Source organism: Haliotis cracherodii, unplaced genomic scaffold (assembly GCF_022045235.1).
Source record: "Haliotis cracherodii isolate W230 unplaced genomic scaffold, xgHalCrac1.p SCAF_39, whole genome shotgun sequence".
Classification (NCBI taxonomy): domain Eukaryota; kingdom Metazoa; phylum Mollusca; class Gastropoda; order Lepetellida; family Haliotidae; genus Haliotis; species Haliotis cracherodii.
In genome coordinates this window covers 848224-875309 of record NW_027266296.1, presented here as the reverse complement: position 1 = coordinate 875309, position 27086 = coordinate 848224, and the positions used below count along the sequence as shown (strand labels likewise).

The 27086-nt window shown below is 40.6% G+C and overlaps 2 protein-coding genes across 2 annotated transcripts; both read left to right on the top strand.

Moving 5' to 3' along the window:
- Positions 1 to 264: 264 nt before the first annotated feature.
- On the top strand, positions 265 to 11385 carry LOC139478099 (acetylcholine receptor subunit alpha-type acr-16-like). The gene is made up of 6 exons (XM_071260414.1): positions 265 to 336; positions 1281 to 1423; positions 8557 to 8601; positions 8932 to 9041; positions 9728 to 10266; positions 11003 to 11385. The coding sequence occupies exons 1-6, from the start codon at positions 279 to 281 to the stop codon at positions 11383 to 11385; spliced, it is 1278 nt and encodes a 425-aa protein (XP_071116515.1). The 5' UTR covers positions 265 to 278.
- A 5731-nt stretch (positions 11386 to 17116) lies between these two features.
- On the top strand, positions 17117 to 26192 carry LOC139478141 (acetylcholine receptor subunit beta-type unc-29-like). Its single transcript, XM_071260472.1, has 6 exons — positions 17117 to 17280; positions 18666 to 18808; positions 19656 to 19700; positions 20425 to 20534; positions 24902 to 25440; positions 25779 to 26192. Exons 1-6 carry the CDS (start codon positions 17223 to 17225, stop codon positions 26165 to 26167), a joined length of 1284 nt encoding a protein of 427 aa, XP_071116573.1. The 5' UTR covers positions 17117 to 17222; the 3' UTR covers positions 26168 to 26192.
- Positions 26193 to 27086: the final 894 nt, after the last annotated feature.

Sequence of the window (27086 nt, the reverse complement as noted above, 5' to 3'; positions counted from 1 at the left end):
TGTATGTTCAGTGCGAATGCTTATAGTGTTATAGTGTGACAGTAATGCTCGTGCTGCGCGATCAATATGTAGGAGGCAATGTGTTTTGGATACCGTCACAACAGACAAGGTGCAAACAAAAGTGAAAAATCAAGAGCCTATCACAAGAACGAACCGAAGAAGAATGTTCACCTGATAGAAAATACGTTGTTTGATGCATTGATCCCAAACATCCTTCATTATTCATGTTATCAAGGTCGTTATAGTATCCCATGGAAACGGATACCAGATAGAACACGATGCAAATGTGTCGCCTTCTTCTAGCCTGCCTGTTTTCCGGCTTACAAAGTTTATGTGGTAAGTATTTCCTATAATGTGATAAATTCATAGGTGTCTACAAAAACGTAGATCATAGTCAACCCTGTTTATAACGAAATCTCTTGATGGATATTTCTTTAGTAATGATCATATACTCGTATACTATAAGTTATCGCACCCACTGGATATGCACTGTTCGTTGTAGAACCATTTGAACGCAGATGGGTCATAGTTGACTGCAACTCCATTTGGCAGATAGTAACGTTGATTCAAATCGTTCAAACATCCTTTTGCCTTAAGTATCACAGTGTTACCTGTCATGCGAGGAGGACTAAACTTTCAGCTGTAAAAGCCAATTTTGATTCCGGGTTAGAAGATAGGTCCCCATTAACCTATGTCGTAAGAGGTGGCTAAATTGTTGGTTGGTTGGTTGTTTAACGCCGCACTCAGCAATATTCCAGCTATATGACGGCGGTCTGTAAATAATCGAGTCTGGACCAGACAATCCAGTGGTTGATATCATGAGCATCGATCCACGCAATTGGGATCGATGACATGCTTCAACCAAGTCAGCGAGCCTGACCACCCGATCACGTTAGTCGCCTTTTACGACAAGCATAGTCACCTTTTTCAGCAAGCATGGGTTGAATCTTCAGAGGTAGGTGACTAAATGAATTTCGGGCGTGTGAGTGCATGTCATCGTACTCCATTGTGTGGATCGATGCTCATGATGTCAATCACTGGACTGCCTTATCCAGATTAAATTAATAAAATTTAACTTTCATATAAATACCGCCGGCTTATAGTTGGAATATTGCTGAGTTTGCGTTTAACAGCAAACAATAAATCAGCTGTTAATGAGGCCTCACTTTCTCACATCACGAACCTCTCATGTCTGGCCTCACCTTGTAATGAAATCCTGCATCTTGCTCGACTTTGAATGGTATGTGTATGCTTACAGTGATGCGAGTACTTTGTTCCAGTCAGAGGCGCTAGCCCGGAGGACATCAAACAGGTGAAAAAACAGATCTTTGATGGATATGACAGATACGTTCGCCCCGTTCACAACCACGAAGAACCAATTCAAATGGATATGATGTTTTCTCTAACCAGCATCGATTCCCTGGTAAATATGTTTTACATACTATTTTGTACATCTTACTTGCTTACATCAAATACTTACTAGATTTACTTACTCTTAAGCGAGCCCCCGACGAAAGACAAAAATATGTTATTTTTGTGAATAAACTTCACGTTCGGCATAGATGTATTCTTGACGTTACACCGGCAAACCATACCATGGAAATACGATACAGACATTCCATTTGTTGCAAACTGTACACTGTGTCAGCCGTTCTGGTCTGGATATTCGGCATGGCACATACTGTACCATTCGTGACCAACTCGTGTTATTCCGTGTGAAGCCGAATGGCGACTCGTGCCCCTCTCATGGCCATTTTTGCGACCGGGTTCCGTCTGAGCGCAAACGGGCATACCTAAATCAATTGTCAACTTATTGCGTAATGGTTCACATATAATTCCCCATATATTATGTATATTTCAGATGCAATTTAAAGCACATCGGGACATGCAGAATTATACAGTATGATTGAACACATTTAACTGTGTCTTGGGTATATTTTTAGATGCAAGACATATGTAAAATCTAAAATTATTTCTGAGGGATTCTTTGACGAAGAACATGAAATCACACGCGCATTCTGATTGGTTTGTCGTATTGTCGCACATAACATTCATCGATAGGGGGACGAGTCTTCTTGCAGGTTACGGAAAGGGGCGAGTGGTGACGAATGATACTGTATATGTTCACAACTGATACAAGCACATTATCGTTCAGTTCCCGGCAAACCAGCTCTTTTACCTTGTTTCTTTATTTTACATTCACCCTATCTCATTAAAATCAGATCTTAGTTCTCGCTATGGCGAAACAGAGGTCTGAGGACATCCCATGACGGGTCACGTCAGAACGACCTTTCATCCAACCAATCAAAGCGTCGCATACTACATCATGAAAGTTGCCGTGAAAGGCAACTATGTTTGTCGTAAGCGGCGACTAACGGGATCGGGTGGTCAGGCTCGCCGACTTGGTTGATGCATGTCATCGATTCCATCGCCTCTTACGACAGGGTAGAAGCCTGTTACGGCAAGCACAGGTTGATGAAGACCTGGATCCTCAGGATTCCTATCAGTATGCTTGGAGTTGAAATTTAAAGAAAGACGATTGTATGTTTGACAGTGAATGAAATACCTTCTGCGTTCTTGAATCAAATACGATCTCTCAAAAATAGATATAATAATTCCCCTGCATTTTAAAAAAAGAGACAGGAGTGATCTAGATAACTATAGAGGTATTTCATTAATTAGCAGTTTAGGAAAAGTATTTACTACAATATTAAACGATAGAATTTCTAAATTGCCGAACAAGCGTGATAAGATTCCTGAATTTCAAGCTGGCTACCACAGATCATATATTTACACTTTTTGCACTTATTAAAAATCCATGTCAGCCATATAGCGATAATACTGTAACATGATGGACATATATAGTAGGTGTCCACCGTAATACTTTAACAACATGATGGACACCTACTATATATATTCTGTACTAAACTTCTTCTGACTTTGACTTTTGACCCACAACCAATCGTCGTGGGTGTGAAACATGTTTATGAGAGCTACAAAAGCATTTTAATCAGCTGGAATGCAATTGTAAACAATGGAATGTGTGTGTGTCAACTTGAAAAAAAAAGACAAAAAATATTCTTTTAAAGCATGGAGGTACACAAGCTAGAAGAGGGAAACATTTTTTCCCAAAGACGTTCATTAGATGTATCATTCTATTGGTACACGGGTGTATATTTCACAAATAGATTGTCATGGAAGATTCATGCTTCCCAAGCTTCCGCACAAGCTTAAGATCTTAATGGGTATTCCTTTAAAATTCTCCGGAAATATATCAAGATATATTAAATTTTCGAAACAAAAGTAAGATTTAATTTTTATATATGGAGCAGAGTTTTGGTGATTAGAAATGTTTGATGACATCTAAAAAATGTATGTACATATTCATGCAAAATGTTCTATGGTTTGAACCTAGTACATCAAATTTGAAGGTTTACATAGAATGTGAACGATACCCATTTATTTTATTTTGTTTCGTGTCAGTTCCCAAATTGAAACTATATGTTAACCCAGAAACAACCAACCAACAAGTTGGTTACAATCAAGAATGTATTACAAAATTCACTAAGTGTACAAATCAATACAAATTAATGCACATCAATTACAATGGTAGTACAAAATTGGGTGGTAGTACAATATTCAATGGCAATATACAATATGATGACAGTGGTCAGTGTCAAATACAAAAATACAGTGGGAAAAGCAAAAGTCAGTGATAATAATATATATTCACCCAGCGGCGACAGTGGTCAATCTTCCGAGAAGGGTTAGGCAGGGAATCAGGAATGATCAGCGATCCTCACATGAAAGATGGTTGAAAAGCGATGGAAATGAGGCACACGCTATTGTTCCCTTTTATAGTCTTAGCAGTGTTTACATACAACACTAGCATCTACATATAGTCACTTCCTGCGATGATCACTGTGCAAACACAATGCAATGAGCGTCTACCGAAACTCAACAGAAACAACGTAACACAGTTACAATCATAGTTAAACAACAACACACACTGTCATATAACAATAAGGATGATAACGTTTTGAATGAAATTAGTTAAAATGTCTGTAACAAGATATATTAAGAAATGTTCCAACATAATATTACTCAACATATGATCAACAATTACACAACTGACTGGGCATCATCTGTTAAATATCAGTCTCATTCATATGGCAATGGTAATGTATGGACGGAACAGGACGCGGACAAACCTGATCATTTTATAGGTGCTTTTACCTTGAAAGATATTGATAGACAGAACTCGATGCGTCAAGTCAAACGTTGTTATTCGTTAGACTTTCACTGTACAACATTGTACAAAACGGTCAACTCATCACACAACACAATCAAGGTAACATTCTAACATTCTGTCAACTTTTTTCAACAATTCACGCGCTATCATAACACCACCAGAACATCCGGAATGAGAGTTATCTCCCTTACATCATTCCTCCCTCTTAGACCACGCCCTATGATACAAGAGATTAATTCATTTCCTACATGTTAAATAACATATTTTATACATCCAATAGTATTTCTTTAACTCCCATCAGCAGATACAATCCTTATCAATTTATTTATACATTTAAAATATATTTACAAAAACTACAGAATATTGACTTAAAACATATACATGCTGAATTGGACATTGGTCTTTCTCGAAGAATATAAAGCAGTTTCCATACACCAGATAGTCACTATGCCACTAAGGAGTTCTCCTTGTTCTTAAAGACTGTCTCTGCTCCCGAGCAGCAACATTGGCGTGATTAATGTCACAGTCACAAGTAGCACATTAGAGGATATCATCATCCAAATCAACCACAACCACGCTGTATGAAACAGGGTTAGAATCGGTGGAATGAAATCTACTAGCTGCAGTATCAGCCTCACTGGGTCAGCTGTTTCATCCAACACAGTGTCAATTTGGGTCTCTAGATGTCTTGGACGATCATGATGTCTCTCCAGACGTCGATGATTGATGAGTCTTGGACGGTCATGATGTCTCTCCAGACGTCGATGATTGATGAGTCTTGGACGGTCATGATGTCTCTCCAGACGTCGATGATTGATGAGTCTTGGACGATCATGATGTCTCTCCAGAGGTCGATGATTGATGAGTCTTGGACGGTCATGATGTCTCTCCAGACGTCGATGATTGATGAGTCTTGGACGATCATGATGTCTCTCCAGACGTCAATGATTGATGACCCTTGGTCGACCATGTCCAATACACGGCCGAATCCTGTATGTTGTCAGGCTGCTCTGCTCCTCGACAACGAAAGGTCCTTCCCATCTCTTTGCATTAAGCTTTTTGCTGGTTCCTGGATTATTTTCAGGATGAAATAACGAGACCTTCTCCCCTTTTAATAAGGAACAAATTGTGTCGTGTCACCACGGATCCTTAGGCAAGTGACTTTGTTCGAAATGTGCCTCTGTTCATCCAGCAGTAAGTGGGTACCCGGTAGGATGAGATGGTAATTTGGCTGATAACCTTCTAGCGCCTCACGGGCAGTTTGGGTTGTATACTCACAAGGGAGCTGAGAATCGAGTGTTGACTGATCCATTGACCGGGGTAATAATAGTGTAGTTCTATGAGCATCCGCTTGGTGAATGGAATCGGGCGCATTATAAATGCACTTATTATTATTATTTATCTTAGAAAGTCTAGATGAAGGATCCAATGTTTCATTCGAACCAACATCCAAATGCATCTTGTTCTAAGCAATACGTCCGAACACCACTATAAATTGTGTTTCATCTGTCACTATATTTGGGGGTTGTTCTAATGACCCTCAATGCAGCTGCAAGTTTCAGATCCCAATCGTTCTGGTCCTTAGCTTCAATACAGCAAGTCTTTCTGATAGTGTCCGATTCATTCTCTCGACCTGACCATTACACTGTGGATTAAGGTGTCGTGCGGGTGCGTCGCATTCCCAGCTTGACACAGAGCTCTTTAAGTAAGTTAGCTTCAAAATTCCTTCCTTGATCAGAGTGTAGCTCATCTGGGACACCATAACAACAGACAATTTCATTGTAAAGGACGGTTGCTGTTCTTTGAGCCGATTGGGCTGGCACTGCAAACACCTCCACCCATTTGCTGAAAGGGTCTGTCAACACAAACAAGCTGTTGTCTATCCATGGGAGAGGAAAACTGTACCCTAAACAATGATCATTTAAAGCGCGAAAATCCACTCAATACCTTGTCGTTAAATCAGCCTTCTTAACAAGAACTAATGGACTTGACCATGGACATGACCATGGACTTGACCATGGACTATGGCTTGGCCTGATCAAGCCAGCCTGTATACTTTCATCAACAAAGTCTGAAATCTTGCTCTCGGCATCATGTGAAAATCGCCGAGGCTTCTGTGCAATAGGCGCTGCATTTCCAGTAGGAATAGAATGTCCAATCACTCTATCCACAGAAAACACATCACCATTTGCATGTATTATCTTGTACAGCCTGTGTGTGTCATTCCCCCCAATATGTGATCAATTAGCAAGGTCGCCAGCCATTCTATCCATTTCCTGTTTCCTGTCACGTGTAGGTGCTGAAGCATCTTTCATAGGTAATGTAGCAATTACAGGTGAATCATCCATTGTAGGTGAGAAAGTTCCAACTACGGATTAATTAGGTCAAATGAAGACATACCTTGTTATTGACTCGGGCTGTCTCTAACACAGGAGGGGCGGTCGGGTAGCCTAGTGGTTAAAGCGTTCGCTCGTCACGCCGAAAACCCGGGTTCGATTCCCGACATGGGTACAATGTGTGAAGCCCATTTCTGGTGTCCCCCGCCGTGATATTGCTGGAATATTGCTAAAAGTGGCGTAAAACCATACTCACTCACTCTAACACTGGACCACATCCAACACCAAGCTAGTCACTTTAAAACATCCCTGCTGATTAAATGATGCCTGTCATGCCTGGCTCCACTGATATTGTTACAGTTCATTTAACCACATTCATGCGCCTAGGTGACCTTTTCACTGCATGATCCAAGTAAACATGGCATATAGATTGTGACATCGGCACTGGTGTAACATAAGCTTGTATCTTCCTGTATTCTTTTGTATTTGAGTCATAGCACACAGCATCCCCCCATCGACACTTTCAATCCTAATTTTGGAAATAAATCCATGCCAAGAATTGCAGTGTATGTGGAATTCTTCACAATTGTAAACCTATGTTCACTCACTCTTTGTTCCCCAACTCTGCAATGTGTCAAAAGATCCCTGTCAACTCCCATGTCGAATCCATCTACTGTATGTGGAATAAATAGTGCTGATAATCTCCTGCCCTGTCCTATTGGCTAAATCGTCTGTAATAATACGCATTTGAGACCCAGTATCAACTAACCACAAGCACTTCTCCCATCCAACCTCTCCTTTTACTTCAATTCTACACGAATCAGTTCCTACTGTAGTTGCCGACACCTTAACTTTACCTGCTAGGGAGTTTCGGCTTCTCTCCCTAGCCACATCTAGTTTAACCGGTTTGAACCTGGAAACTGTGCACGGCAGATTGCCTTTAAATCTCCATTATCCCTGTGAACCCTCCCTACCTTGATTTTGCTCACAATTTCTAGCTGACTTACTACACCTGTAACGATTTTACTGCAGTCTCCCTAGAAACAGCCACAACAGAAGCTGATAATTCTGGCTGGCTTAGTGCAGGGTCAGTTATTTTCTTGGCTAATTCAGTTAAAATATCATTCTGTCCTTCACTGACGTTTTCCCCTGTTGCCACAAGCCTAACAGCTGTCCCCTGCCTCTCAATCTGCATTGCCTTCTTTACTAAGTTTTCAAAAGTAACATCATCTGCAGTTATCCGAGATAATTTTTGTCTCACCCCTGGATTTAGTGCTCTCCTGTGGTGTGTTATTCTGAGTGCTGCTCTAGCAACAACATCAGTGACGTTAGGAAATGCCTTTGACACAAGATCTGTTATGACATATTTTAGTTGCATAGCCGTTTCACCGACTTGAACCTGTCTAGAAACGCCTGTTTCATACCCGAGTACAATTGCTGCTGCTCCTCAGATAATGTTGTGAAAAATCGTTTGGCTTCTCCCTTCAGCGCTAAGTGAACGCACGCCACTGTCTTAGCTTCATCAGTGATGTCTCCGACGACGAATAAACTTTCCAATTGACTCAAATGACTCTCAATATCCCCCTCTTCACAGTCGCCCCACTGTGATACTTGAGTTCCTGTATATATAACATGTGCTGTTGGCCCGTGGCATCTCAATAGCAGATATAAATGCTACTGTTTGAAAGCTTTAAATACCAGCCACAAACACCTTTCCATAATCATGAAATCTAAAGGCAGAATCTTTTGTGCTATTCTGACTGTAGTATAAGCATATATTTATGAATCACAATCAAATAGTGATGATACCAGATATTCGCTAAAAGGTGAGCGTATCCTACCCGATGACTTGACTATCTGCATTGTTACAGAAAAGACTAACCACATGGTAACTAGCTTAATTCCCATTCTTACCTTCCATAAACATGCACGATTTAGATGAATGAATGTTTTGATTTTCAATTTCAGGATCTAAAAAGTCAAAAACTGATATGGAATGGGTGGCTTGGCCTTGTAAGTATACAATTTTTTCAAAAATAATCTGAAACAAGATGACCTCATGACAAGCTTAAAAAAAGCTTATGGTTGCTGTTTAACAAATGGCATAGAGTAACATGATCATCCTTTGCCACACGAGATATATTGGGCCACAGTCGCCACTATAAATGAAACAAAATTAGAATTGAGCGAATGTAAATTTGTGACATTCAAAACAGCACGAGTAAACATGTTATGACGTTGCAAAATATGTGACAAATTTTATTAAGATGAACATATTTACTGTTTCATTCTATTTTGTTTGTGTTTTTTGGTCGATATAAATGCCACATATGTACTTGGCAGACATGGCATGATATGCTTCTGACCTGGAACGCCAGCCAACATGGAGATCTTGACTTCATTACGGTGCCACAGACGAAGATCTGGCTCCCTGACTACGTCATTGACAATGAGTATGTATAACCAGAGATGCGTACAGTCAAGTGTCATTATTTCTAGACTATAGAGGACATCATTTGGATATGTTGGTGGTAGTTACTGAACCAATTTGTAAAAGGAAATCATGTATAAGCTCAACAGGGCACAACGCTCCAATGCTAATTGGTTCACGTTGTGTCAATTTAGGCATCGTGAAGACTTCTTTACCATACTGTTACTACAATGAAACTTAGTAACTTGGACTTTATAACTCCATGTATCGTTTGAGTCTTTAAAAGTTCATTGGCCCAAATGCTATTTATTCAATATTTTTATTTTAATATTTTAAAATTGGTTTGATGTTAAGCTTGGCTAGTTCCCTGGCCGACATATTTTATGGGTCCCCACAAACTGAGGTTTTGTTGTATTTTTATTGTTAACGTATTGTACAATCTTTCATAGTGGCCTGACCCCATTTTCCTTCAATACAGTTCCTCTTTTTCTTAAAGGTTACATATGCCTTCGAATATATAGTGCGTGAGTATAACTTTACGTCGCATCAGCATTAATCCAGCCATATAGCGAGCGACTATTAGGCCTTTCTATTAGTCGGAATCAAACAATTGACTCTGCTTTTGACAGAGATTTGTTATGACTAAGAGTGAATAGCCATGGTCAAATATTTCCTAGTCAAAACGCTTTAAATGTCTTTCTCCATCAGCGTTTCTGAGAAAAGATTCTTGGGAAACTCGGACACTCTCGTATTTATTAGGAGCAGCGGATTGGTCACTTGGGAACCAGGGATGGTTAGTGAAACAAGCTGCAAAATTGACACCAGAAAGTACCCCTTTGACACCCAGACCTGTTCCTTTGAATTTCTTCCCTGGATGACAACAAGCAAGTTTTTGAACACTACAGTTTCATCCAACAAGATCCGAATGTCAGGTTTCATGCCACATGGAGAGTTCACAATAGCAGGGTCATCAGTTGCGTTGGCTCGCTTTCCGACAACATTTTCAGATGATGATTTGGTGGGGATAAGCTTCTCTATTGTGCTCAGCAGACGTCCGGCATTCTATTGGATGATCATGGTATTTCCAATGGTGACATTTCCACTGCTGAGTCCAATCAGCTTCCTCGTACCTGTAGAGTGTGGGGAGAAGATAACTCTGTCAATCACCGTGTTGTTGTCCTACTTGGTATTCATTGGGTCACTGAATGATGCGATGCCAAAGTTGTCCGATACAGTCTCTTTGATGGGTATGTATAAATGCGGATCCTACAAAGTGAAGATTCGATTTAAGGAGTTAGGGCCACTGCCACTTTTAACAGTTAAATGGTAAACCTCGGACAATTGAAAACTATTTCACGCGGGGGGGGAAATCACCAAAAATAAAATATCCTGTAGAAAACGTTCATTCAGTATTTTAATAACCTCATTAAGTGTCTCGTTTTGGTTAAAGTTTCTTTGTTGTTTAACGCCGCATTCAGGAATAATCCAGTCAATAATCTGTAAATAATCGAGTCTGGACCAGACAATCCAGTTATTGACATCATGAGAATCGATCCACGCAATTGGGATCGATGACATGAATCAGCGAGCCTGACCACCCGATCCCGTTAGTCGCCTTTTACAACAAGCTTGATTGCCCTTTACGGCAAGCATGGGTTGCCGAAGACACATTTTACCCCGGATCTTCGAGATTAAAGGATTTGATCTAATAACTGAAACGTGATGTTTGTTTTGCCTTCAAATTATGGTTGTACAATGAAGATCCGCTGACTTGGTTGCTGCATGTCATTGTATCTTGATTGCGTTGATCAATGCTCATGATATATCAATCACTGGATTGACCGCTCCAGACCCGATTATTTACAGACCGCCGTCAAGCTGGAATATTGCTGAGTGTGGCGTTAAACAACACTCAAACCAAAATCATACATTTGCACTTACTGAGACTTATATGAGTAACGTTAACAAATACATTCTTTTCAGTAATATATGCCTCCTTACAAACAACTGTCAGCATCCTCATAGTCGTCGCCAATGGGATCATCATATGTGTTCACAAACTGCCCTCAGACTTTCAAGTCACATTTCCCAAGTTTCCCAAGATGTCCCAAATGCTTGTGGCAATAGGGGAACAGAAGAAATACCTGGCCAAAGGAGAGTCCCTTCAAAGTGTTACGGGTAGCTCAGTGGTGTTGTGTCCAGATGACCAAAAAACAGATGGGGCGTTTGAAGTAGAAAAGAATGCTGTGTCCAGAAGTGACAACTGGATTCTATTTGCTCGTAGACTCGATAAGATTTGTTTCTCATGCTTCTTGTGTCTTACTATATTGGTGTCAGTTATATTCGGGATTCTTATTTCCCAATGAGTGGGTGAGTAAGTAAATGCTGGTTAAGACTGTAATCTGCAATACCCCGTCTTTGTCATAGTGGTCTATACAAATAATGGAGCCTGGGCCTTGCCGACCAGTGTTCGATATCCACAAGTACTGGTCAGAAGCTATGTTTGTATGCCACTGGGTTGATGTCATGGGGAATGGTCAACGGTGAAGACGTACGAAGTCACAAAATTAGAATGATATTCGAACACTGGCAAGCTTTTTAAGTCACCTAATTATCATTTCAAAATGATTGATCAACTCGTGTGGATTCTGGGTAAGGAAATATGTGCCCATCGATTAGGGGTTGTGGAAAGAAGCGACTGAATGGATCGAGAGGTCAGACTCGGTGGGCAACGGATGGTCAGCTCGCTGATGCATTTCATCGCATCCCAATTGTGTAGATCGATGCGCATGTCAATCACTGGATTGTCTGGTCCAGGCTCGATTATTTTCAGATCGACGTGATATAGCTGGAATATTGCTGAGTGCGGCGTTAAACAACAAACAAACAAAACTTAGTTGATTACATTTATCATGATAACAATCACTGGATTCGATTATTTACAGAACAAGACGAAAAAAAAAAAGAATGAAATATTATTGATGAATTTTCCCAAATCAGCCCACTGAGATATGTTGATCGTGAATTCTCATCATACTCATCTGTGTGAGTAAGTATTCTCTGTGAAGATCCGGGTTAGAATTGGTCTTCGGGATCAGGTGGTCTGGCTCGTTGACTTTATTGATGAAGACTGCTGTCATATTGCTGGAGACCCGTGAAGATCCGGGATCGAATAGGTTTTCAGCAACCCATGCTTGCGATAAACGGCGACTATGCTTGTCGTAAGAGGCGACTAACGGGATCGGATGGTCAGACTCGCTGACTTGGTTGATGCATATCATCGATCCCAATTGCCTGGATCGATGCTCATGATGTCAATCATTGGTCCAGTCTCGATTATTTACAGACCGCCGTCTTATAGCTGGAATATTGCTGTACTTTCTTTTGCCCAGCAGTTTTTTGTTCCTGAGTTAAACAAGCATGAAATACACACATCCGCCGCCAATCTGACATGTCCGGTTGTGTGCAATGCATTAGCTCCTGTGAACTATGTTCACTGGACCTTTTTTAAATGGCCTAATTGCAGCACTAAAAAAAGTTGTTACTGATGTTGTTTGCCATCTGTAGTTGTAGTTTATGATAGAATATGTAACTGAATTTGTAATGAGTAAGGATGAGACATATGGACGAACAACTTCTTTATTACTATTAGGAGCGATGGTTTCGGTGTAGGTTCTGTAGGACCCTTATCTAGCAAGTGAAGTACAGAGTATAGTTGACAAGAATATATAGTGTTTATACAGTTGAGTAGGTTTAAGATCAGTTACACTGTTGTACTTGTAATGAGTTGTGTTTCTGCATGAAGTTAGTCAGTGAATGCAACAACTGTGTCCATGACACTTTTGGAGGAACATACACTCAAGCAATACGGAACTTACCAACAAGAAAGGAAATGTATTCAATTCTGTGAGATGACATTATGCGCCAAGTTTGGTGAAGAAATATGGTACGATTTTCAAGATCTGCTCCGGTAACTAGGACTACCGCCATTTTCGGTCTAATTCAAAGTCGTTGCCATGGAAACTAGAAAAAATAACTTTTTTTTAAATCCATAATTATCAAAAGGCACCAGTTCACCACTAGACCTATCAATGTGCCAAATATGGTGAAGAAAAATGGTACAGTTTCCAAGATCTGCTTCGGAAACGAGGACTACCGCTATTTTCAGTCTAATTCAAAGTTGTTGCCATGAAAACTAAAAAAAAATTGTTTTTAATCCCAAACTATCAAAAGGCACCACTTCACCACTAGATCTATCTATGTGCCAAGTTTGGTGAAGAAATATAATACGTTTTTCGAAAACTGTTTCGGAACGAGGGCTACCGACATTTTCAATCTAAATCAAAGTCGTTGCCATGGAAACTCAAAAAAAAAAATTAAATCCCAAACTATCAAAAGACACCAGTTAACCACTAGAGCTATCTTTGTGCCAAGTTTGATGGAGAAATATAGTACGGGTTTCAACATCTGCTCCGGAAACGAAATGTGACGGACGGTAGGATGGAAGGACGGACGGCACCCATTCCTATATCCCCCTTACACTTCGTGGCGGGGGATAATAATGTCATAGATACGCGAAGGTCCGGGTTAGAGTAAGTCTTCAACAACCAATGCTTGCCTAAAAGAGCCAAGTATGGGTCGTTTTGTTGTAAGATCCTTTTTTTCTATTTTCACCGCTCTCTCAGCAGCAGCCGTTGGCCTTAGGATAGTGCTGGCTTCATGTTGTCCGTGTAAAGTTATATTCTCTGACGTCAGACGACACAAACTGTGTACAGGCACCAGTTCCTCTGGCACTCCCTATCGTGCGAACATTGCTTTCATCTTCCCGATGACTTGTTTGCTTGACATGTTGCTGTGGTCTGTTTGGATTTTGAAATCATTGAGTCCAACTAAGTAGCGCTCAAAATTTTCACAAGCCCATGTACGAGCCGGGTACTCTTTCTCAATCTGGGCATACTTCCGTACAGCTCCAGTTAGTGAGCGAGATGCAAAGGCGACCGGCTTCAGTTTGTCACCATGCAATTGAAAAAGTGAAGCACCGAGTCAATAGCTGCTGGCATCTGCAGCAACTATTATTGGCAATGAATGATCATAGAAGGCTAGAACGGATGAACTTGTGATGGCTGTTTTAATCTTGGCAAATGACGCCTCTTGATTTGGGCCCCTCGCCCACACAGTCATCTCTCAACAGCTCTGTCAGTGGCTTCATGGTGGTAGCCAGATCTGGTAAGAACTTGCCTAGATAGTGTACCATGCCTATTATCCTTCGAAGTTCCTTTGCGTCGGTCGAGGGTTTCAGATTGCATATGGCTGCCACCTTGGCAGGGTCAGGACTCATACAGTCCTTGTTCATTTTGTGTCTGAAATAGGAATTTTCTTCCTGTGACACTTTGCACTATTGTTTGTTCAACAGTAGGCCTGACTTTCTGACAGTTTCTAGGACACGTGTGACATGCTCATCATGGTCCTCCTGATCCTTTCAGTGAATAAGGATATTGTCCATAATTGCTTCTGTACGTACCCTGATGGTTCGACAGCAGTTCATTAGGTCTCTGAAATATCTCAGGTGCTGACGTAATACCAAAAGGTACCCTCTTGAAGTAGTAACGCTCAAACGTTGTCATAAAAGTTGTAAGCTTCTGACTGTCTTTGTGCAATGGAATTTGATAAACTCCAATTGCGGCATCAAGGGTTGTGAATATAGTCGAACCAGATAACGTGGGTGCACTATCCTCCAAAGTTAGAACCATGAATCTCTCACGCTCAACAGCTGAGATCAGTCTTTTCAGATCCACACATACCCTTATCTGTCCTGAGCTTTCCATACTGGAACCATAGGCGCACACCATTTCATTGGCTCTTTCACTTCTTCTATGTCAGCATCTATCATTCGCTTTAACTCCTGTTCCACTCTTCCCAAAAGCGGAAATGGAATTCAACGTGCTGTGGAAATTGGGTATGGCTGAGCATCTTCTCGCAACTTGATTTTAACTGCATCACAATCCAGCAATCCATGTGTTCCAAATAAGTCACTGGAAATCTATGCAACATACTCTATCAGTCCCATTTTCTTACAAACATCTCTTCCGAAGTAAGGTTTCATGTCCCCTGATGACAACAACACGGAACCTGCAAATGTCCCCTCAGTATGATGTAAGTGGACAGACCTGGCCAAGGTATTCAATTTTTCCCCAATACCACACAATTTTGTTGTTGCGTTCTCCACCTTTGGAACAATGTTTAGTTTCTTATAAGTTTCCACATTGATCACTGTCGTATCAGCACCAGTGTCAATCTTCAGAACCACACAGGTGTCTTGAATCCTTAATTTTACGTACCATGGTTACTCTGAATCATCACAGTCCACAGATCCAAGGAAGAAATATTTTCCTGACGCAGGACATCTCCTACCAATATGATGACGAGTACAACGTCCACATTGTTTGACATCTGTAGATTGCCTCTGCCAATATCCGTCACTATGGTAACGGATGTAACGGGCCCGTAAAGATTCAGGTTAGAATAGGTCTATAGCAACCCATGCTTGCCGTGGAAGGCGATTATGCTTGTCGTAAAAGGCGTCAAATGGGATCGGATGGTCAGGCGAGCCTACTTGGTTGATACATGTCATTGATCCCAATTGTGTGGATCGATGCTCATGATATCAATCACTGGATTGTCTAGTCCACACTCGATTATTTACCGACCGCCGTCATATGGCTGGAATATTGCTGCGTGCGGCGTTAAAACCAACCAACCAACCACTATGGTAACGACTTTTGCCACCAAATCCAGGATTTCCATGGAAACCAGGATAAGTCCTTCCACCACGTGAACCTTGTGAATGACTGGCTCCTTTTGTTGGCTCAGAGCGACTTCTTAGCTCCCCTAAGTCTTTCCAACTGTTGTCCTGGTCCTTAATCTGTGATTTGATCAATTCAAACTGTCGAGCAATTTGTTTTGCATCTTAAGTTTTAGATTAGGTTTCAGCTGCATTTTCTCTGACCCTTCCTTACCGAGAATGACGATAACTATTCTGGCCCTGACTGCTTCCCCTTTCTTGTCACCGAAATATCACTGTTCAGTTAGTTCATATAAGTTCTTAATAAAATACTCCGCAGTCTCTCCCTGTTTCTGCAAGCGTTGATAGAATTTGGCACGTTCGTGAATGTTATTCCGCTTTGGAATGAAATCTGCAATAAACTTTTTGACAGGATTATTATAAGTCTGGTCCTCATCAGCTCCCGATGTAAAAGAGGTCAGAATTGTGTATGCTTCCTTTTCCATGGCATACACTAATGATGAGACTTGTACATCCTCGGACTCCTTGTTCAGTTTCGTGAGTGAGGGTGAGTGAGTGAGGGTGAGTGAGTGAGTATGGTTTTACGCCGCTTTTAGCAATATTCCAGCAATATCACGGCGGGGGTCACCAGAAATTGGCTTCACACACTGTACCCATGTCGGGAATCGAACTCGGGTTTTCGGCGTGACGAACGAACGCTTTAACCACTAGGCTACCCGACCGCCCTTTCAGTTTCGTGGCGATACGAAAACGCGATAATGGCTGTCGCCAGTCAGGCCATTCTGCGGGATTCGTGAAATTAGAGTTCTCTGGTGGGTGAAATTTCGCCATACTTATCGTTGACAGTCCCCTTCTGACACCATGTCATATAACGAGGCCGTTGTCACAATTGAATGAACTCTATTCTTCAAGTGAGCTACACGTTTTCATGTTTCGCGGTCGTGCTCACGTGCTCGACCCTAACATCCCATAATTCATTCAAGGCGGCATAACTCCTGAATGGACAACCGCTAAATACATTTGCCAATACACGACAGCAACCGTCAGGAATGATGCGAATGACGCTGAAAATAAATCTTTATACATTTACTGGTGCTTTAATTGGATTCTGTGGACTCATTGGAATCGCTAATAATGTATGTTTAGTGCGAAGGACTATATTGTTGGCGTCAGTAATACTCCCCCTGTTAGATCAATATGTTGGAGTCAATAATTACTGGATACGGTCACAAGAGACACCGTGCAAACAAAAGAGAATCGAATGCGTATATGAACGAACTGAAAGCAAATGTTCATCTGACGGAATAGACGTTTTTTGTTGCGATGGTCACAGAGACCTTTCATGATTCGTTCGTTATGGAACCACGAGGAAGCGAATATTAGAAAGGACCTGAAGACACGATGGAAATGTGGCGCCTACTTCTAGCTTGTCTGTTCTGTGGCTTACATCGTTTGTGTGGTAAGTATTCCCTATTATCTGACGAATTCATTAATGTAGATCATAGTCAACGAAATATCTTTGATGTCCCTTCCTTATCCAAATGCTGTATTCAGACATCCGTTCAAACATCCTTTTGTCTTTTTGCATACTCAAGTTTTTAGCTGTTGTGTGAGAGGGATTCAAATTTCCAGCTGTTAAAACCCGTGGAAATTACGGATAAACGTGTAGGTATGTGTAGGTATGCTTGTCGTAAAAGGCGACTATGCTTGTCGTAAAAGGCGACTAACGGGATCGGGTGGTCAGACTCGCTGACTTGGTTGATGCATGTCATCAATCCCAATTGCGTGGATTGATGCTCATGATATCAATCACTGGATTGTCTGGACCAGACTCGCCTATATACAGACCGCCGTCATATAGCTGGAATATTGCTGAGTGCGGCGTAATACAACAAACCAACCAACCAACCCTTCCTTATCCAACTGTTGTATTCAGACATCCGTTCAATCATCCTTTTGTCTTTTTGCATACTCAAGTTTAAGCTGTGTAGTGAGAGGGAATCAAATTTCCAGCTGTTAAAACCCGTGGAAATTACGGGTAAATGTGTAGGTTTGTGTAGGTATGCTTGTCGTAAGAGGCGACTAAACGTATCGGCTGTTCAGACTCGGAGATTTGGCTGTTTGCATGTCATCGTATACCAAATGCGTGGATCGATGCTCATGATGTCAACCACTGGATTGTCTGGTTCAGATTCAATTTTGACAGACCGCCGTCATAAGGCTGAAACTTTGCTAAGTGCGGCGTTAAACAACAAACAGTCAATCAGCTGTTAATTATTTCCATAATAACACAATGTCTCAGTTTCACACATAACAATCGACCCGTGAAGATCCGGGGTAGATTAGGTCTTCAGCAACCTATGCTTTCCGTAAAATGCGACAATGCTTGTCGTAAGAGGCGACTAACGGGATCGGGTGGTCAGGCTTGCTGACTTGGATGATACATGTCATCGCATCCAAATGGCGTAGAGACACGTGAAGATTCCGGGGTAGAATAGGTCTTCAGCAACCCATGCTTGGCATAAGAGGCGACTATGCTTGTCGTAAAAGGCGACTAACGGGATCGGGTGATCAGGCTCGCTGACTTGGTTGATGCATGTCATCGTTCCCAAATGCGTGGATCGATGCTCATGATATTAATCACTGGATTGTCTGGTCCAGACGCAATTATTTACAGACCGCCATCATATAGCTGTATTATTGCTTAGTGCGGCGTTAATCAACAAACAAACAAACAAACACTGATGATGACTGCAATGTTTAGGCCTAGCTTTGATACCCTGTATCCTTCTCGACTTTGTATGGTACTTAAATGCTTACAGTGATGTGAGTACTTTGTTCCAGTCAGAGGCGCTAGCCCGGGGGACATCATACAGGTGAAGAAGCAGATCTTTGATGGATATGACAGATACGTTCGTCCCGTTCACAGCCATGAAGCACCAATACAAATGGATATGCTGTTTTCTCTTACCAGCATCGATTCCCTGGTAAATATGTTTGCATAATATATGTTCAAAGTACTACTTACATTATTTGCATGAAATGGTGAAAGATTCACAAGATTCACTAACTGTTACAAGGGCCATCAACGTTAGATAATAACGCAATTAGGATAGATGACATGCATCAACCAAGTCAGCGAGCTTGACCACCCGATCCACACAATTGGGATATGATGAGTGAGTGAGTGAGTATGATTTTACGCCGCTTGTAGCAATATTCCAGCAATATCACGGCGGGGGACACCAGAAATGGGCTTCACACATTGTACCCATGTCGGGAATCGAACCCGGGTCTTCGGCGTGACGGGCGAACGCTTTAACCACGAGGCTAGCCGACCGCCCCTTGGTACATGATGACATGCATCAACCAAGTCAGTGAAAATTAAAACCGCGAACCCCTTTTCATTACCATAAGAAGTCTAAAAGCAGAGTCCATTGTATATATAATATTGTTCTGCTCAAATATGTTTGATAAATTGTTTCTAAATATATTATTCTCAAATATGTTCCACAACTTGTTTTTAAATAAAAAATTGCATTAAAAATAACTCAATTTTGAATATATTAACTTGGTCTCTTCGCTATGTAGCTGAAATAATGCCGATGCGACGTTACATTTTAACTCACTCACTCTATTCCGAGTATATCATGAGCATGTTTTAATGAATCCCCATGAACTAGTGATGATACCAGGTGTTTGCGAAAGATGAGCGTATACTGCCATATAGCCGTTTCAGAGAAACTAATCAGGTGGTATCCAGGTAACTCGAACAACGTTCATTCAACAAGCATGCACGAATAAGAAAGGAATGGTTTGATTTTCATATTTCAGGATCTGAAAAGTCAAAAACTGAAGTGGAATGGGTGGCTTAGCCTTGTAAGTATACATCTTTTTCAAAAATAATCTGAAACAAGATGACCTCTAAAGAAGCTTTTTTTTGCCGTGGAATAAACAGCAATAAAACCCTCTGCCAAGAGCAGTATGAACGATTCCGATTACAGCATGAGCTTGTGTCTACGAATCACAATCAAATAGTGATTATACCATGTGCTCGCGAAAAGGTGAGCGTATCCTGCCCCACCGATGGCGCCCCTCACAAACACATGCAAAGGCAAGTCAATTGGTCGCCTAATAAAAACACAGGAACATATGGTGCAAGTTAAAATAGGGAATTGCACCGGACATAAGTTTTGTCACCGATGCGTCAAATTTGGAAATGTCCTCCACTTGTCCACTATGAAACCTTTTGAAAGCTTTCCTAAGGCCTTGGGTGTTGTAAACTTGATCAAACTACTTCTGAGAAAGAGTCTTATGACGCTCTTTGAAATATTGGTAGAAAGAGCATGCTCGAATGTTTGTCAAAAATTATGAAATGTAAACACCAAAAGCTGGAGCAGCAAATGGCATACCAAATGGCTTTTAACAACATTATCTTTTTACTACACTAGATAAAGAGTAGGAACAGCTCCCACAATATGTGAAACCTAAGACCTTTGTGAATGTAAAGATGTGACATTTAATACATGAGTAAAACATGTTGTGACGAAAAGTATGATAAACTTAAATAATATGATAAATGTATTATGTTTTTAAAACACAGACATGGCATGATATGCTGCTGTCCTGGAACGCCAGCCAACATGGAGATCTTGACTTCATTACGGTGCCACAGACGAAGATCTGGCTCCCCGACTACGTCATTGACAATGAGTATGTACAACCAGAGACGCGCACAGTCAGCTGCCATTATTTCTAGACTATAGAGGACATCGTTTGGATAAGTGGGTGGTATTTACTGAACCAATTTGTAAAGGGAAATATAAGCTCAACAGGGCACAACGCTCCCATGCTAATTGGTTCACGTTGTGTCAATTTAGGCATTGTGAAGACTCCTTTACCATACTGTTACTACAATGAAACTTAGTAACTTGGACTTTATAACTCCATGTATCGTTTGAGTCTTTATAAGTTCATGGACCCAAATGCTATTTATTCAATATTTTAAAAATTGGTTTGATTCGTCGTTTGTGGGGAATTTTAGTTTCTTGGACTTGATAACTTGATCTATCGTCGTTCAGGGGTCGTTGTAAATTCATGGACCCAAATGTTACTTTCAATATTGATAATTTAAACGTTGGTTTAATTTCAAGCTCTATTACTGCTCCTGTCGACTTATTTTACAGGATCCCAAGAACTGAGGTTTCATTTAATAACAATTGTCAAAGCATTTTATAATAGTCAATAGCGGTCAGATTCCTTTTACTCCAATAGCGTTCAGACCCATGAAGATCCGGGGTAGAATAGGTCAACACAACCAACCAACCATCAATCAATAGCGTTCAACCTTGGGGATAGTTTTTTTTAGGATATATGTATAAATAACAGCGTCAAAAACCTGTCCATATTCATAAGAAACCTCTGCCAATAGCAGGGCCAAATGTATTATTCCGACCATACCATGAGAAAGTGTTCATGAATCACTATCAAATACCTGTTACATCAGAAACACATGCAAAAATCAATTGTTCACCTGACAAAATACGGGATCATACAGTACAAGTCTATAGTGAGTGAGTGAGAGTATGGTTTTACGCCGCTTTTAGCAATATTCCAGCAATATCACGGCGGGGGACACCAGAAATGGGCTTCACACATTGTACCCATGTCGGGAATTACAAGTCTATAGGGAATAGCTGCGGACATCATTTTGGTCACTGATGGATCAAATTCTGAAATACCCTCCCCATAGCTACCATAAAACTTTTTGAAAGCTTTACTGAAGCCTTGAGTGTGAACCTTGATCAAACAACTTCTGAGGAAGATAAAACTCATTTGCTTTTATTGAAAGTTGATCTGCATTCATTGGAAAGGGATGACACAAAATGGCTAAGCATGTATTGTTGTCCCTGGTGTTCAATAAACATTAACAAAGATATGAACTGAAAAGACGTTTCGATTCGCGTTTTGCATCCTGGAATATCTATATGCCTTCGAATATAGAGAGGAGAAGCAGGCCTAAAGGGGCATTCACCCGGTACAACTAGTTGAACACAATTTGTTGCATATATATAAAGTGACAAAACCTTTTCCATATCCAATAGAAATGTCTGCATAAAGCAGTTGAGTGTACAATTCGGACTATATCATGAGCATGTGTTTTTGAGTCACTATCAAATAGTAATGATACCAGGTGTTCGCGAAAAGGTGAGCGTATCCTGTCCAACCGATGGCACCATCACAAACACATGCAAAGGCAAGTTAATTGTTCACCTTAAAAAAAACGTGTCTACCATAAAACATTTTGAAAGCTTTACTGAGGCCTTGAATGTTGTAACCTCGAGTAACTATGAACAAAAGTCGTATGACGCTCTTTGAAATCTTGGTAGAAAGAGCATGCTTTATTGTATTCCAAAAGTTGTGAAATGTAAACCCCAAATGCTGGAGCTGCTGGAATATTGCTCGACATGAAGGGAAAGATGACTATTGGAAAGTTGAAGTGATCCCTCTTGTCTTGTGGAGAGTGTTTTGTCATTCTGAATCTTTATGCTTAGATCTTAATATGAAACAGATGAGGCGGTCTCACTGGTCTCCTTTATTTCATGTTCCGGTTGGTACATCAGTAGAAGGGAATTGGCCATTTGATTGTTATTGAACGATATCAGGTCATCGTGAGTTGTACGAAATAGGACCAGTTCTATTTTCATGCAACAAGTTGTAAACAAGTTGAGTGACTCCAATCCACGTCGGTAAATTTTGCTATTCGGCATCCTAAGTGTGACCACTCAATAATGGACCTATGAATAGCAGGTACGTAGAAAAGCCCTGTAACAAATTAGACACAAAGAAAAAAGTTAAGCACACCCCTATTTCTGGGCCATTGTAATTGGACTTTGACGTCATAGCGGAACTCATATTTTTGCCTAATAAAACAAGTACGTTTTTGTATCGAATGATCCACGTTATAAATAACCGTACAATTTCTAATATAATATATTATCTGTTATAATGTTGTTCGGGTATATGACAGTATTTTATTCGCTCAGAGTTTACATAAAGTTGTCAAATATGACATTTCGCCGCAATGTACTTTATACATGTATGATAAGATGTGGCTACAAATTTTCTAGGCTTCTTCGTTAGCAAAACAGAAGCTTGGACATTTAGTACTTTTGACTTTTCAAACCTTTCTTTAAATTTTCACCATGGTGTAGAATATTCAATAATATACAAGTCCGTTATTTTTCTTCCCGGGGCAAGAGAGTTAACCGACTTAAAAAGTCCAGTTTCCACCCTTGCCGAACTAGGCTGGAATTTCTGGGCTCGATCGTAGCGCCACCAGTGGCTATTACGAGTTATGTCCCTTCCATGCCTCTCCGATGGACCAATCAGATTCCACTCCTCGTATCACTTGCAGTTGCTTCAAACAAAATGTCGGCGCCCAGTCAAGACGATCTGATCGATAATCAAGATCTATATTGTGATAACACGGAACTTACATCGTAAAGTGCATCAAATCACGTGAGCACCTTGATTAAAAACATAAAAAGATTATCTGTTAACACCGAGTTGGCGGTGCACATGCTTTGCAAATCCTGCAATCGGCCGAAATCTGCATGACAGTTTAAGAACCGGATTTCGATTTCATTGCACGATTTTGATTGGACTAAGCATAGACTCGTTAGTCCAGCCAAAATCTAACTCCATCATACCAGCCTTGTTCGGCAAGGGTGGAAACTGGACCTTAATAGCAGGTTAACTCTCTTGCAAGATGCAAAATCACATGCTGGCCCTGTATGGCGCGACCGCAGTTCTCACACAGCCTTGATTTTTCAAAACTGTCTGAAAATTAACCCCTTCAAAGTATACCTGGGTAGATTCTGGGGCCTACCCCGGGTTATAACTATAATGTAGAAGCTCCCAGAATCTACTCATGCCCTGTTTAATTTAAACATTATTTTAATTTCATGAATGTACATGAAGTTTTCTTGGGGGGGGGGGGGGGGGGGGGGGGGGTCTAACTCAGTCTTGATCTCCCCTGGTCAATTGGTGTAACAACATTGTCATCTGAATAAGTTTACATAAACGCCTATTCAGTACACATCTAATCAGTTTAAAAATTCATATCCTGTTATTTAAATTGCCACAACAGTTCAAATATAAATAACATAAAAACTCGGACTGAGAACGTGAAATTTATTACACCCATCTAACTATATTTATAAGAATAAGAATGTAAATGGACAAATAATCAGATGCTTTTAATGATTTGATGTCTTCTACAGTCAAAATTTATTCTTCATACTGTGATACATGCCTCCCCAAACAAAGGTACTTACAGACACAAGTGCATACCGCCGTCATATAGCCGGAATATTGCTGAGTGTGACGTTAAACAACAAACCAACCAACCAACCAGGTTAGTTAGGTCTATTCACAAAGCATATTGGGGGCGGTCGGGTAGCCTAGTGGTTAAAGCGTTGGCTACTCACACTGAAGACCTGGGTTCGATTCCCGACATGGGTACAATGTGTGAAGCCCATTTCTGGTGTCCCCCGCCGTGATATTGACTGCTGGAATATAGCTAAAAGCGGTGTAAAACCTTACTCAATCACTCACAAAGCACATTAAAGCTTATTTAATAACATAAGTGTAAGCCATTTCCTCACACAATTCTCAACACCAACTTTCGAACTTGTCAATGTGATTTGTAAGATATTTTTTATTAGATTAAACAGTTTTTCTTTCTTCTTTGCATGTTTAAAACAACATTTCGAATTTTTGGATTCGATAACAATTTATTATTTCTACAACGGGATAGAGAACTTCCCCAAAATATACCCCGGGGTAGATTCTGGGAGCTCCCAGAATCTACTCAGGTATACTCTGGGGGTAGATTTTAGCAGCTTACACCGGCAACCAGGATTCCAGCAAAATCACAAGCTTTTAATCAGAGATCTCGCGAGTTGCTGGGACCTACACACTTACCCGTAATTTCCACGGGTTTTAACTCACTCACTCACTCACCGCATAATAAAATGTTTTTTTTTCAAAACACTTTTAATATCTTTATTCACCAGCGTTTCTGCGAAAAGAGTTTTAGGAAACTCGGACACTCTCGTATTCATTAGGAGCAGCGGTTTGGTCACTTGGGAACCAGGGATGGTTAGTGAAACAAGCTGCAAAATTGACATAAGAAAGTACCCCTTTGACACCCAGACATGTTCCTTTGACTTTCTTCCCTGGATGACAACAAGCAGGTTTTTGAACACTACAGTTTCATCCAACAAGATCCAAATGTCAGCTTTTGTGCCACATGGAGAGTTTACTACAGCAGGGTCCTCAGTTGCGTTGGATCGCTATCCGACAACATTTTCAGACGATGATTTGGTGGGGATAAGCTTCTCTATTGTGCTCAGCAGACGTCCGGCATTCTATTGGATGATCATGATATTTCCAATGGTGACATTTCCTCTGCTCTGTCCAATCAGCTTCTTAGTACCTGTAGAGAGTGGAGAGAAGATAACTCTGTCAATCACGGTGGTGTTGTCCTACTTGGTATTCATTGGGTCAATGAACGACGCGATGCCAAAGTTGTCCGATACAGTCTCTTTGATGGGTATGTATAATCACATGCAACAAATTTAAGATTCGGTTTAATGAACTGGGTTAATAGGTTAACCTCGGACAATGTGAAAATAATTTCACTCGGGAAACTCCTGCAATATCCCATGGAAAGTGTATATTCAGTATTTTACAACCTCTTTAAATGTCTCGTATTGATTAAGGAGAACTTGGCACGTGATGTTTGTTTTCCCTGCAGATTATCACTGGGGAATGAAATGATACCATCTGCATGAAGCTATTACAATGCCAATAATCAGATATTAAAGATGATCATGCATTTGCAGTAATTGACACTCATATGAGTAACGATAACAAATACATTCTTTTCAGTAATATATGCCTCCTTACAAACAACTATCAGCATCCTCACAGTCGTCGCCAATGGACTCATCATATGTGTTCACAAACTGCCCTCAGACTTTCAAGTCACATTTCCCAAGTTTCCCAAGATGTCCCAAAGGCTTGTGGCAATAGGGGAACAGAAGAAGTACCTGCCCAAAGGAGAGTCCCTTCAAAGTGTTACGGGTAGCTCAGTGGGGTTGTGTCCAGATGACCACAACACAAATGGAATGTCAGCGTGTGAAGAAGAAAAGAATGTTTTGTCCGGAAGTGACAAATGGATCCAAATTGCTCGTAGACTTGATAAGATTTGTTTCTCATGCTTCTTGTGTCTTACTATATTGGTGACAGTTATATTCGGGTTTCTGATTTCCCAATGAGTGGATGTAAAAGTAAATGTTTGTTGGCGATGAGCCTTACGCTTGCAGACAGGTGAGTGATATTGCAATCTAAGTCCCAAGCTGTAGGGGTAAGATTATTTACAGACCACCGTCACATAGCTGGACTATTGGTGCTGAGCAATAAACAAAATTATAAAAACATAAAATCTTAAATTTGTTGATGGCGATTTTCATAATTAAGTGATGACTTTGGGGTATAAAATAATGGAACAGGGGTATTACCTTTCGTCAAATAATTTAAAAGTATTATCCCGTCTTGTAACTAAACAAAAAAGTTCCTGTCGAAGCATTTTTGTCGATTATCCTTTTTTTGTTTCTCTATCTGCAGTACATTGCTCAATACCCACTAGTCGTGTAGCATTACCAGTACACTTTCCTTGAAGGTTTTATGTCTAAATAATGTATAAATAATCATGTAAACTTTTTTGTTACCCATAACCCTATTCTCGTATTGTGCTGGTTATATAACGATAACACCGACCTTTTAATTTGTTGGTAAATATCTTCGGGTGGGATTATTTTTTTGCTGTAAAATACTCAGCTGAACGGGGTTTTTTCGATTCTCGTTTCTGAAATACACTTTAGAGCAACTATTTCCATATTCATAAGAAATCGCCTCTGAAAACAGAGTTCATTGTCCGAGTCCCACTTCATCATAAGCATATGTTTATGAATCACGATCAAATAAAGATGACACAGGGGTTTTCGCGAAACGATCAGCTTGTCCTGCCTCACGTGTTTATATTATCAAAGGGTGGCTATAAATGTCGTCGATATATTGATTACGAAAACAATTTGCTATTTGAATAAATAAACAGGTAGCTCCTCGACCTTTCGCATTGACTTGGTTAGGAAAGATGTAAATATCAATATTGATTAATTGTAAAGGGATTATGGA

Coding starts and splice junctions, on each gene's coding strand:
- LOC139478099 (XM_071260414.1), top strand. CDS start 279: ATGCAAATGTGTCGCCTTCTTCTAGCCTGCCTGTTTTCCGGCTTACAA. Junction 8,602..8,931: donor GGAATGGGTGGCTTGGCCTT/GTAAGTATACAA, acceptor TGTACTTGGCAG/ACATGGCATGATATGCTTCT. Junction 9,042..9,727: donor GACTACGTCATTGACAATGA/GTATGTATAACC, acceptor TTTCTCCATCAG/CGTTTCTGAGAAAAGATTCT.
- LOC139478141 (XM_071260472.1), top strand. CDS start 17,223: ATGGAAATGTGGCGCCTACTTCTAGCTTGTCTGTTCTGTGGCTTACAT. Junction 18,809..19,655: donor TTACCAGCATCGATTCCCTG/GTAAATATGTTT, acceptor TTCATATTTCAG/GATCTGAAAAGTCAAAAACT. Junction 25,441..25,778: donor CGATACAGTCTCTTTGATGG/GTATGTATAATC, acceptor CATTCTTTTCAG/TAATATATGCCTCCTTACAA.